Source organism: Nematolebias whitei, chromosome 5, assembly GCF_014905685.2.
Source record: "Nematolebias whitei isolate Nwh7 chromosome 5, NemWhi1, whole genome shotgun sequence".
NCBI lineage: Eukaryota > Metazoa > Chordata > Actinopteri > Cyprinodontiformes > Rivulidae > Nematolebias > Nematolebias whitei.
In genome coordinates, this window is record NC_056502.1 from 12,987,247 (window position 1) to 13,000,666 (window position 13,420).

At 38.6% G+C, this 13,420-nt stretch overlaps 2 protein-coding genes across 2 annotated transcripts; one reads left to right on the forward strand and one right to left on the reverse strand.

The window, feature by feature from the left end:
* Window positions 1-117: 117 nt before the first annotated feature.
* LOC119409295 (apolipoprotein A-I) lies at window positions 118-1,470 on the reverse strand. Its single transcript, XM_037676164.1, has 4 exons — window positions 1,426-1,470; window positions 1,290-1,341; window positions 1,036-1,186; window positions 118-916 (listed from the first exon to the last, which is right to left on the reverse strand). Exons 2-4 carry the CDS (start codon window positions 1,327-1,329, stop codon window positions 340-342), a joined length of 768 nt encoding a protein of 255 aa, XP_037532092.1. The 5' UTR covers window positions 1,330-1,341; window positions 1,426-1,470; the 3' UTR covers window positions 118-339.
* Window positions 1,471-2,934: 1,464 nt separating this feature from the next.
* On the forward strand, window positions 2,935-4,270 carry LOC119409296 (apolipoprotein A-I). The gene is made up of 4 exons (XM_037676165.1): window positions 2,935-3,008; window positions 3,103-3,154; window positions 3,249-3,399; window positions 3,472-4,270. Exons 2-4 carry the CDS (start codon window positions 3,115-3,117, stop codon window positions 4,046-4,048), a joined length of 768 nt encoding a protein of 255 aa, XP_037532093.1. The 5' UTR covers window positions 2,935-3,008; window positions 3,103-3,114; the 3' UTR covers window positions 4,049-4,270.
* The last annotated feature ends 9,150 nt before the right edge of the window (window positions 4,271-13,420 follow it).

Sequence of the window (13,420 nt, forward strand, 5' to 3'; positions counted from 1 at the left end):
TGAATTAATTTATATTGTTATAAAATTGCCCTGTCATTCTTGCACAGGTTAGAGATGAATTCTTTTGGACACTTGTACATTTTCATCATAGTTTAAAAAGCACACAAAGCACATAGCTTATTTTGCTTTTACTTTATTTTCCATAATACAACGTGTGGTCACAGACCAACTTTAACTTATGCCTTAAAGTTTTTGACAGCGTAGGTCATTTAACAATAATCACAACTTTCACGAAAGGTGAGTTAATGCTACTGAAAAGGACATGTTACTGGGGTCAGGGATAAGAGGATTTGGTTTTATTTGATGCAGTTTTTTGTTCAATGGCACCCGGAGTTTGACTTAGTTGGTTTTAGTGTAGGATTCATAAAGGGTGGTGAGACGATCCTTGAGGTCCTGGGCGTATGGGTCCAGCTTCTCCCTCAGATCTTCAACATAGGGAGCAGCCATTTCTCTCACTTGCTGGGCTTTCTGTGTGAGCTCGCTGTGGACTCTCTCGGTCACGGGGATCGCTTTCTGCTTGAATTCCTCCAGATGGGGTTCCAACTTTCCCTTCAGGTTGTCAGTATATGGTCCCACCAGCTCATGCAACTCCAGCACAGACTGCTCCACGCTGGCCTTCAGATCCTCACTCTTCTGAATCAGAGTGGTCCTCAGGGTGTCGGCGTCCAGGGAGTCAGCATATGGGGCCAGCTCCTGTTTGATCTGCTCCACTCTCTGCTGCATTTGGGTCTTGATGTTCTCAGTGTAAGGCTCCAGTTTCTCCCGGGCTGTGTTCAGCTCCTGGGTCACACGTTCTTTCAACATTTCAGCCTCTGCGGTGAATTTGTTGATCATATCCTGGGTTCCAATAGGAAGCTGCTCCTGCAGTGTGACGGCATACTGGTTGGCCATGTCAGCACCTTCTGTCAGACGGGTGCTAGATAAGCAAGGGGACAAGAAAACAAAAGCAGGACAATGGTTTTTGCAGTTAGTTTCCACATTTTACTAAATATTATCAAGTATTATATAGCTATCTAAATTTCATGGGTGGTCTACCTGAAGTCCTGGCCAATCTGAGACTTTTTGATCATCTGCAGGGTGTCATCAGCTGTCTGAGTGGCTTTTGCAACATAGTCCCAGAAAGCATCTTGCATCACTTCCAGCTGGGGCTTTGGTGCATCAGCATAAAAGAGATTGGCATTACAGCCTGTTGGGCAGACAGAAACACGGTTTAGGAATCTTACAAAAATGTCAGTAGTGCATGGTAAAGGAGCCTTCAAGCTAAAATTATGTTTTCCCAACATACTCACCAGTAAAAACAGCTAGGACGAGCACAGCAAGGACCTTCATGGCTCTTGGACCCTAAGACAAACAAAGAGCAGTTATTAACAAAGCATTTTCACCAGTCAGTAGAACAGTTTAGGTCCTCTTATTTCCTCTTCTTACCTGAGCTTGCAAGTGTATCTGGAAATCCACTTGGTTGTGCTTGTGCTCAGCTGGTAAGATTCTGCAGCTTATATAGCAAGTCAAACAGCAATGATCCCAAAGTCCAAGAGGTAGTGCTTTGCTGTCACCTTGCCTCACCCTTCTGCTCCTACTGAGATCTTGTGCCAGAAAATCAATGCAACACATATGAACAAGTCCCTTTTGTCCTATACATACATACATACATACATACATACATACATACATACATACATACAAACCCTTATGTAATGGTATTTACCAGCCCAGAAATATGATAACAGTTGATTTACTTAAAGACTGATATTGTAGATGATTTCTAGAGTTATACATGCACATAAATATGTGCTTCATTACTATTGGAGTAGAGCAAAATCCATAAGGTTAGCCTTTAATTACCCCTTCATATTTGCCTGTAATCACATACATGTTATCCTGATGCATGCTCATGACACATACCATAGACATAGACACATACATGTTGTTTTTCATAGTTCTGATCCAAAATTACAGGAGCTGCCCCTTTAGTGTCCCTGATTTTATTCTTTCATCTTAAACTTTGCTTTAGCTTATCACTTCGCCAACAAACGTTACAGTAATCAACAGTCCTTGTTTCTGTGTCATGCCAATGTTCACCAACTGTATGTATCTGTCTGGTCAAAGGTTAGTAGATTCCGTCACCGTCAGCTTCAGAGGGACAAAGTAGCTTCTGGTTCATACCAAACAAACCATAGTGCAGTTCAAAGTAAGCAGTGTTTTAAATGGTTTCATGTTTTGTATGTTTTTTTTTTAGTTTTTTATCCAAGTTGTGACCATATTTATTCATATAAAAATTCAATGGGATGATTGAAACATTAAAACCATTCTTTTAAATAAAAATATATTGAACATTTCAACTTTTAATACTTGTACAAATGCGGTCTATGGCAGCCGTTCGTTATATCATAATACTTCATTCATCCTAAGGGTCAGTGGAGGTGGGATAACCCTCATTTGCAGATTTCCACCATTTAAAGAAAAAATCAGCCGTGTTTCAATACGGAAAACATGGCTCGGAATAAATTAATAACAACCAAAGTTCACAACGTCCAATTAAATCTAAAACACTCAATTAACTATACATAATATTTTTATTTATTTAAACAAAGAAAGTGTATAGTTTCAAGTTTTACTATTCATCTCATGACAAAGTCCACTGGTTGAAGCATCCAGGATTATCTTGAATTATCTGGTAAGGCTGGACTACGTGGAGAGGTAATTAAAGTACAGATCTTATTAAAGCGGGGGGTTGGGGGGGGTGGGGTCAAAGGAGAATTGATAGTATTTGTTAGGAAGTGAGACATATTATGTATGAGTGTTTCTAAAATCCAGCAGCTTTGTGATAACATCCAGGAGCAGCAGCAGATATGAGAAAAAAAGAGCTGCTGTGATAGCATGGCAGGAACTCCTGGACTTTGGGCTCGTAACTACAACTGTCATCTGACTTCACTATAAATACATGGCAGACGCAGCCTCACACAGTCACTAACACATTACAGCCAGAAAGAAACACAAGGCTAAAGCAGGTGAGAATAGCACAGAATTTGAAACAATGTTTTTAAACAGTTTGACTATGTTAATGCAGATTTTAACGTTAATTTGTCTGTCACGGTCTTTTAGGAGTTCACAGTCATGAAGGTGTTTGTTATCTTAGCTGTTGCAGTGCTCTCTGGTAAGTTTTGAAATGAAGATAAAATATGTAACAATATGAATTAACAGATCACAAATCGGCCGTTCATCCCTCGGGTAATTTCCTTTTTGTATAGGCTGCAATGCCAACCTCTTTTATGCCGATGCACCCAAGCCACAGCTGGAAGTCCTAACTGATGCTTTCTGGGACTACATCGCCAAGGCAACACAGACGGCTGATGATACCCTGCAGATGATCAGGAAATCACCAATTGGACAGAAAATCAAGTATGTTGATGTAACCGACTTGTGGGGGCACATTATGTTTTGATTTTTTAACATCTTATTTTTGTCTTCCAGTACCCGCCTGACAGAAAGCACTGACTTGGCTAGCAAGTATGCAGTCACCCTGCAGGAGCAGATCTCCCCTGCAGCTCAGGATCTCATGAACAAGATCACCACAGAGGCTGATATGTTGAAAAGTACACTTACCCAAGAGCTGAGCTCTGTCAGGGACAAACTGGAACCCTACACTGAAAACATGAAGGCCCAGATCCAGCAGAGAGTGGAGCAGCTGAAACAGGAGCTGGCCCCCTATGCTGACTCTCTGGATTCTGAGGCCTTGAGGTCTACTTTAATGCAGAAGAGCGAGGAGCTGAAGATCAGCCTGGAGAAGAGTGTGAAGGACCTGCAGGCCCAGCTGGGACCATACACTGATGACCTGAAGCAGAAGGTGGACCAGCATTTAGAGAATTTCCAGAGAAGTGTGACCCCCTTGACCGAGAAGGTCCAAGTTGAGCTGAGTCAAAGAGCCAGTTTGGTGAAACAAATGGTGGCTCCCTACGCTGAGGATCTGAGAGAAAAGCTTGACCCCTACGCCCAAGACCTCCAGGCCCAGCTCATGTCTCTATATCAGTCATTTATTGATGCCAACTAAGTCAACCTCCACTTCTTTAGACATAATTTAACACTAACCTGGCCTTATCGGTCTATCTGTGTGATTCATGAAAGCTCACGAAGCTTAAAAGTCTTGGACTGTATTGAATCAAGCTGTGTGAATATGAACGACTCAATATTTATTGCTAAATACAAAAATACAAAACAAAACCATGCACTTGTCAGTCATGTATATAAATATTGTTTTTACTCTGTTGTGAAAGGAAACTGGCTTCTTTTTTTTTGTAATTTATGTAAGTTATAAAAATAAACAGTTAAAGACAAAAATGTAAAAACATGTCCATTCTTGTTTTCATTGAACACTTTCCAAAAATACAGGAAAATAAGCAACATTTTCAGACATTTGTCTTCACAACCATTCAGAGCAAATAGCCTATTTACCCATCTGAAATCACACAGCACTGATAATAATTAGTCTCAAACCATGGTTACTCTGAGACGTGTGTTTTCCCCAGCAACTGGTAATTTGACTTTATCTCCCGTGTCTCAGCATGCCTTGGCTTCTGTTACAGTTTCGTCTCAGAGTTTCTCCAGAGGCAGACCATTGTTCTTGTCAATGCTTGTCATGAAAGGGCACCTAAAGTGTGTTATCACTAAAATCAAGCAACAACTGAAACAAAAAAAGCTCTCCTAGATCAATATGACTGAGGGAAAGAGTCACACAGTCAAAGATGCTTTGAATATATGTTTTACTTTTTGTTTTGATGCTGCTTTGAACAGCAGATAATTCTCCCGGTCATAAAAAAAAAACACCTAATGCACGTTGTGCAATTTCTTTTTGTTATAAAAGTAAGGCTTGTCTTTCTTATCCCCTCCTGGCTAACTGAGCCAGCATCCAACGTGGAGGGTTAGAGTCCAGCGTCAATTGTGCAAACATGAACACAAGCAAATGCAACTCATGTATGTGCTATGACTGTCTCAAAAAAAAAAAAAAACAGCTACAAATACTGTTGTGGAAATATGTAACAATCTGACATATTACACAGACATTTGTAAAAATAAATCTTTGATTTATGTCTTTTTGTCCATTTCAGAATACAATATATTTTACATTACACTGGCATCTTTTCTGCTCATTTTCTATCACACAAAAGGTCAAGGGGAATGTTACGTTTATTATTCATGAACAGTTTTTTATTTATGTTTTATTACATAACGTCTATGGAGGGTTTGTGCTTTGTAAAATACAAGCTGATGTATTAAAGTTGTTAAATTAAACAAATAAAAGTTGCTAACAACTAATAAAATCATTAAATGTGGATTATTGAACATCAGATCTTTCTTCTATGTGTGTTAGTTAATGATCTGATAACTGATCATCATATTGATTTATTCTGTCTAATAGAAACCTGGATACAAAAGGAGGATTTTGTTAGTATAAATGAATCCACTTCTGCTAAATATTTAAAATGTCATGTCACTTGAACAACAGGCTGAGGTGAAGGAGTAGCTGATATATTTCAGTGAGGATTATTGATTAATGCTAAATTAATTATTAGTTATAATTATTTTGAGTCATTGTCCCCCAGTTTTTCACATCCAAAATGGGATCAGAAAAGCCACTTTTACTTGTTGTTATACATCGTCTACCAGGCCCTCATTTTTGTTTTTTGTCTGAATTCTCAGATTTTTGTTGGACTTATTACTGAATACTGATAAAGTCATAATAAAGGGGATTTCAATATTCATGTAGATGTTGAAAGTGATAGCTTAAGCATAGCCTTTAATAATTTAATAAGATCAATTGGTTTTACCCAAAATGTCAGAACATCTACTCATTCTCATCATCACACTCTTGATTTGGTTTAAACATATGGCATAGAGATTAAGTAAGTAATAATATACCCAGAAGATCGGGTTTTGTCTGATCATTTTTATCAACCATTGCGTTTACATTAACTGACTACATAGCCACTAAGAGTAAATTTCATAGGTGTTTATCAGAGAGCTCTGTTTCTAGATTTAAAGAATCTCTTCCAATGTTGTCTTCCTCTGTAATAGAGAGCAGTGACTTGGATGATCTTGTTGATAATTTTACAATTTCATTGCAAACTTCACTTGGTAGAATTGCTCTGCTGAAAAAGAAAATGATCAGTCAAAAGAAACTGGCTCCTTGGTTCAATTCTGAGTTACATACTTTAAAAAAGGCATCTGAAAGAAAATGGTACTCCATTAATGTTGAATAACTTTATTTAACTTGGAGAGCAAGCTAACATATAAGAAAGTTCTCCGTAAAGCTAGAACTGTATATTATTCATCTTTAACAGATGAGAATAAAAATAACCGCAGGTTTCTGTTCAGTACTATGATAAATCCTATTGTTGGCTTGGGTTCCCTGAACTATCCCTTATAGTGTTTCCCCTAAATAACTTGCCATGGTGGGGCGATCATCTCGTCCATGATTTTTGTCAATGAAGACACATCTGAGCTGCGTGCTGTTTGTTTGGACCAGCTATTTATTTTATTTTTTTTTTGGGGGGGGGGGTGGCTGTCATCGTGAGGGAAGAGGCAGCGTGAGTGCTGCCTTTAGCTTTTTAGCTGATGCCTGTATTGCGCACTGCTAGCTTATCTCTACTACGGGGGGTGGGAGGGGGAGGGTGGCTTGTTTCTATTGACAGGGCAGGATGCCCCGCTTGTATAATGGTAGGGGAAACACTGCCTTAGTTATGCTACTATAGGCTTAGAATGCTTGAGGACAAATTGACCACATTTCCTCACTCTGTTGCTGTCTTTACTTGCTCTACTCCATGTTTGTGTTCGTAATTATTTCAATCCTTAACATGTATTTTTTGTCTTTCTTCCAATAAAAAGTACACCTTGACCTGCCGTTCTATGTTGGTCTCTTTCTCCTTCCTGTCCTCTATAAAGTCAAGCTGGTCAAAGCAGATGGTTGCTAGTCCTGAGCTTGGTTCTGCTGGAGGTTTCAGGGAGTTTTTCCTTTACACTGTTGCCTTTGTGTTTGCTCAGAATGGGAAATTATGATGAAGTGAAGATTCAATACAAACTGATAACTTTTACGAATTGACTTTTTTTAAATGTATGTGAATGTTTTTATACAGTACCCTGAGGCTACGCCTGGTGTGACTTGGAACTATATACTAGTGATACACGATATTGGATTTTTGGCCGATATCCGATATGTTGAAACTTATTTGGACAATAACCGATGCTGATACCGATATTTTATATATTGTCCTTTGTCAGAACATGGCCCTCTTATTTAGGCTTATTTGCTACAAAAATTGTACAAGAGCTGTAAGAACTGGTGACATATATTCAGTAACAGCCATATGATATGCATAGCACTTTGACTTGTATGAAATGAAATGAGTTAAATGTTATTTATTAGCATTAGTCACCTGCGATGCTGTCTCACTTGTGAAAGCTTGTTCCAGGTGCCTAGCTGCAGTCTGGGATCCTCTGCACTCCTGTGCGTGAAGGACAGACTTTTTAAGTTCAAAGTTTTTGTCTATCCATTGTGCCGTAAGACTAATCATGCTAACGGGGCTAACGCGACATCCAAATGTCTGTGATAAAACTCACCCAACAAGTCGTGCTATCGGCTATTAGCTTCTCAGTGACGTTGGAAATGGCAGCTTGTAACTCGGGTAACGTTGCGTCGGAAAAATATGTGACTGCGGACGATATAGCAAGGCTCAATGTAGTCCATAAATCTTCGGAATCTGACATCCTCACCAACAAAAAACAAAACTTCCACACCAGCGACATTTTGAATTTTCCTCTCCACCGTGAGCTCGGGTAGGCGCACGTGACTTCATTGCGTTGGCTGCCGCTGCAACGTCATCCCGTTGTGCTGCAACGTCATCATGTTGTGCTGCCGCTGTAGGCAAAAACAGCACCTTTTATATCGGTGAGTTATTTTAATGGAATGTCTGATGTCCGATATTGAAATTTAACGTTAATATCGGCCGATACCATACCGATAATATCGTGCATCCCTACTATATACTGTAAATAAACTGAACTGAGTTGAGTTGAAGCTAAATGAAACAAAAGCTCCATGTCTGTGCTAATATAGATGCAATCTTTTATGTGCCTGTTCCAGCCTGTTTTGGGTCTGATTAGCAATTATGTGAGCACAGAGAAACAATCAGACTGCGTTATCAGTCTGCATGGCCTAAAGGCGTTAAGTCTTTGACTCCAATGGACCAATGGTATGTTTATTACCTGAGACAGATATTAGCCCAATTCAATCATTAAAATTTAGGGTTTAGGATCGATACAATGTTACAACTTTTTCTTCTTGCCTTACATCCAATAATAGCAGACTTTGGAATTGTTTCAGTGAAGGTAAAATGTCATTTTAGAATATCAGTTTGAAAAGTAGGGGACTGTTAAAGTTGCATGCCGTTTGTAACATGCAGCTTGAATGTTTTATTGTAACATGCAGCTTGAATGTTTTGTTATCTTGTCCCTGCTATCTTTAATACCAAAGCATGCTGTTTTACTTTAACACTTACTTTTCCATGTCTCAGCCACGTGTTTCAGTTCTTAAGTTTACGTTATGCAATTTTTTGTGTAAAGAGCCAAAAACAGCATAATCACAGCCTGTTATGATACCCTGGGTAAAATTGTATGAAATGACACACACTCTGTCCTGACTTTATCTATACATCTGATTAATGATATGCATTTTCTATTTATTTTTAAATTATTAAGAATATCAGTTCATAATCAGATGTGAGATTTTAATGTGGTTTGTATAATCCCATTTGAATTTCTGAGTTCCAAGTCAAAACGATCAACTGGAATATCCATAGAATTCAGGATTCTGGTTTGGAAATTCAGGAGGGAGTTTCAGGGACTTGCCCAAAGACACTTCGACATGCTGCAGGGTCTGTATATTGAACACTGAAGACGACTTCCCTACCCACTAGTTGAGGTATCCAAACATGGATACCTTTCACACAAAAGTTATTTTATTTAATAACAATTGATCAGAACTTTGTCATTTTTAATATTGGTCGAACACATATCACAGTTTAACTGATATGAGTGAACTTATTGTTTTAAATAAAGTAAATGAAAAACAAACAATTGTGTGATTGCCTTTTGTTGCTAACTGAAGTCAACTTGGTAACTGAGTGCAACAATGAGTAAATCTCACTGGTTTTCTCATTTGCAACAGGAACACAGTTCAGTTGGGTGCAATATTATTCTCAAATTTGAGTTCTGACTTTGATAAATGAAACAGAATAAAAACCAGCACCTTTGTATTAGGATCACAGGTCTGGATGATGATGATGATGATACAAAATGCCAATTTCCTTAAGTTTACTTAAATAAAATGCATGGAGCTTGAACACACAACACTTTGATTTGTTTCTCAGCAAATGGTTTTCACTAAAATACATGTGTTATATTAAAAAATATACTTTTAATTAAAGGTAAATCAATGTATAGATGCTAAAAACTGATGACAAGACTAAACTGCAGGTTTAATGATGCTCAAGTCAAGCAATTGTTTCTTTATCAACACACTTCTGATTTATATGTTAATAAGATACAAAGCCATTTTGATTCCATAACTTGAACACACTGAAACTTTAGATACTTCCTGTAAAACAGTGCACCAATATGTTAAAGATATTACAGTAATAATGGTAAAGTCACATAATTGTTGTACTTAGTGTTGCAATTTTATGAAACATTTTAGAAAAAAGAGGCATTTAGCCTGTGAAGAAACTTACTGCTCCATGAAATTACTTTAGAGTTTTTAATTAGAATATTGATCTGGCCACTGATTTCAGGACTTGGTTCCCTGATGCAATGTGCCTGATGATAGTTCCATGATCCAATCTAAAAGGCCACAGCTCCACCCAGTGTTGAAGCTATAACACAACAGTATTTTCTCACTTAAAGTCACAATGAAATGTTAACTGACATGTTATAATTTTTGCTATGGGGTCTTGATGCAGTAGAATAGAATAGAAATGTTAAGGGTTGAACTGAGAAATGGACAAAACATTCTTAAACCCATACTTTTTCATTTTGTTACAAAAATTGACTGATTGTAAAAAAAATTGTCCCTAGGTGTGAGTGAGAGAGTAAATGTTTGATTGTCTCTATGTGTTCCTGTGATGGACTGGAGACCCGTACATCATTGTCTCTATGTGTTCCTGTGATGGACTGGAGACCCGTACATCCAGGGTGTATCCCGCCTCTCACACAGTGATTGCTGGATGTGGGCACCAATGACCACCACAGCCCAAAACGGAAGAAGCAGGTAAACGAAAATGGATGGCTGGATGGAAACTAAAAAAAAAAAGGGAGTAGTTCATCCATCCATCCATTATCTTTACACGCTTGTTCCATTTTTGGTCACGGAGGTCGCTGGTGCCCATGTCCAGCAATCACTGTGCGAGGGGCGGGATACACCCTGGACGGGTCGCAAGTCCATCACAGGGCCACATAGAGACAAACGAGACAAACAACCATTCACTCTCTCACTCACTCACGGCTAGGGACAATTTAGAGTCACCAATCAGCCTAACATGCATGTTTTTGGTCTGTGGGAGGAAACCAGAGTACCCGGAGAAAACCCACGCATGCACGGAGAGAACATGCCAACTCCACCCAGAAAGGCCCCTGGACCGGGGTTTGAACCAAGGACCTGCTCACTGAGAGGCAGCAGCTCTACCAGTTGCACCATCGTGCTGCCGGGAGTAGTTCATTGAAATGTAAAATTGAATATTAAAATGTCCAGTTTGAGTTTGAAGCATAAAGATTTCATACATCCAGCTGCATGCCGGGAGGGAAAATACAAAGGACTAACATCATCAAAGAGCTCTGGGAACAGCACAAATAGGAACAACATGACTCCAGCAATGAATACAAGAAATAAAGCATAATGCATTGTGGGAAAATTGATAAAAGAGTGTGAACAGCTGCGTAGATTACTAATCAACCAGTGTGTGTGGAGCTGAGGGAAAACAAACCTGAAACTGCCAGACTGGACAGATAGTTGAAAACACTAAACAGATGATAATAAATAAATAAAAAACTGAAAACATACTGACAAAGAGATAAACAGACACACAATATGAAAACCTACTGAAAAACAAGGAACTAAAGTACATAAATCCTAACAAGAAATGTAAACTACCAAGAACATATTTAGTGCATGAGAAATTGGAAAACAGCCTAGATTTTGCTGTAAATGTATTATTCGGGCTCCAATGATGCTTCATCTTACTAAATATGCAATTAAACAAGTTGTTTCTGAAATGGAATGCATTTTCTTGCATTGCTTTGTTTTGTTTTGTGGGTCAGAATGTAGAATTTACCATAAGAGAATGTGATGTTCTCAAACAAGAACTTTGTGGCATGCACCAGGAAGTACCAAGAAGTCACAGACCATTTCATCTGAATCACTCCAGTGAGGAAAAAAAAAATATATATATATTTTTTTTTGCAATCATAGAATCAGACATTAAATTAATGGTGAGGGAGTAAAGGTATTTTTTGTGAAATCAGATTCAATATTATCCATCCATTTTAAGTTCAAACAATTTTAGTCTTTATAGAAAAATGTGAGTTCTTGTAAGTGACATGTGAGAGCAAAGAAGACAAACACATTTCAAAAACTGTCAGGAAAAAAAATGTAAATTTGATAGAATCATTGACTAGATACGTTCATCTCTTGATGTCAAACACAAACATTTTTAGTGTATTTTCCTTAAATGTTAAGTAGTGAATTCTTAACATTCATTCATTCATCCTTTATTTGTACAGGTTAATCCCATTGAGCCTTGGGGACTCATTTACAAGAGAGACTTGATTTTAACAAAGAGTGATGACAACCGTAGGCAACAAAGACAACAATAGACAATCATAAAGGATGCGTACAAACTGGGATTTTTTTTTTTTTTTTACATAAATGAATGCATCAAAGTTCATGCTCAATAATCCAGGTAAATCCAGAAGAGTTAAGTCAGGTTCTTCTGGAGGGTTCTTTCTGTTGAAACGTTTCATTTCTGATCAAAGAGACTTCTTCAGTCCGAGGAGCCACAAAAAACTCAGTGGGTCTCACATAGTGGGTCAACCAGTTTGGTGGTGATAAGCCACGGCTTATTTTTGGTCATAGCTGCCTCAGACGATTCGGCGGCAGAGAAGGCGGACACCAGATACCAGTTTATCACCACCAAACTGGTTGACCCACTATGTGAGTGTGCTACTTAGGCTGAGATTGTTGTGGCTCCTCGGACTGAAGAAGTCTCTTGGATGAGAGACGAAAAGTTTCAACACAAAGAAACCATCCAGAGGACCAGACTTAGCCTTGTTGGATAAATTAATACAATTTTGATCTGTGTAAATGTAACTTGTTAACTTATGAAGTGTGCACTTGCGCAACACTGGTGACTTTTTTATGTTGTCCATGTATTTTCTTTGAAAACAAGATAAACCCAGGTGTACGTCTAGTTTTTGTTGTCTGACAGTTTTCAGATCACACAGCATGACAGCCGTGTGAGCACGTTTTCTTGGTTACCTGTTTTCTGTTTTTCAGAACTTGTGGTGGTTTATATCGCTAAAATTAGAAACATCTTGTCCCCAAAGTATGCAGAAAAAACTGGTCCATGCACTTATCACTTAGGGAATATTGCAAATCTTTATTACCTGGGTGTTCAGAAAACCCTTTAAAAAGTCTTCATCTGATCCAACATATTGCTGCTACAATTCTCCTGGGTGGCAGAAGGAGGGATCATCTTTCTCCAGTTTTAGCTTCTCTTCATTAGCTCCTTGTCAAAATTTTCCTTAATAAATCTTCTAACATAGCTACTAACGACCAAGCGCCATGTTACAGTATATGACACATTTTGTTCTTCCATATTTTCCTAACAGAGCACTTCACTCCCAGACTGCAGGTTTGCTTGTGGTTCCTAGAGTTTCTAAAAGTAGAATTGGAGGCAGAGTTTTCAGTTATCAGGCTTCGCTCTTGTGAAACCAACTTTCAGTTTCTGCCCCCGAAGCTGACACTCTGTCTACTTTCAGGACTAGCCTTAAGACCTTCTTATTTGATAAATCCCATAGTTAGGGTTGGCTTAGGTTTCCGTTAGTTATACCGCTATAGGCTTGGACTGCTACCACATTTCCTCACTCTGCTGCCGTCTCTACTCGCTCAAGTTCAAGAATCTTTATTATCCCCAAAGTGCAATTAGTTTCACAGTCAAGTAGAAAAACAAAAACATCCATAATGAACAAGACACTGAGACGTTAAACAGTGCAGAAGTCGTCAATGTTCATTGAGAAGCCTGATCACGCCAGGGATGAACAAGTTTTTTCAGTCTGTTCATCCTACATCTGGGCACCTGCGTCCAGATGGAAGCAACCT

Excerpts from the sequence above, each read along its gene's own strand:
- LOC119409295 (XM_037676164.1), bottom strand. The coding sequence starts at position 1,329 with ATGAAGGTCCTTGCTGTGCTCGTCCTAGCTGTTTTTACTG. Across the intron at positions 1,187-1,289 it reads CGTCCTAGCTGTTTTTACTG|GCTGTAATGCCAATCTCTTT; the intron begins GTGAGTATGTTG and ends TCTGCCCAACAG. Across the intron at positions 917-1,035 it reads CAGATTGGCCAGGACTTCAG|CACCCGTCTGACAGAAGGTG; the intron begins GTAGACCACCCA and ends TTGCTTATCTAG.
- LOC119409296 (XM_037676165.1), top strand. The coding sequence starts at position 3,115 with ATGAAGGTGTTTGTTATCTTAGCTGTTGCAGTGCTCTCTG. Across the intron at positions 3,155-3,248 it reads AGCTGTTGCAGTGCTCTCTG|GCTGCAATGCCAACCTCTTT; the intron begins GTAAGTTTTGAA and ends CTTTTTGTATAG. Across the intron at positions 3,400-3,471 it reads CCAATTGGACAGAAAATCAA|TACCCGCCTGACAGAAAGCA; the intron begins GTATGTTGATGT and ends TTTGTCTTCCAG.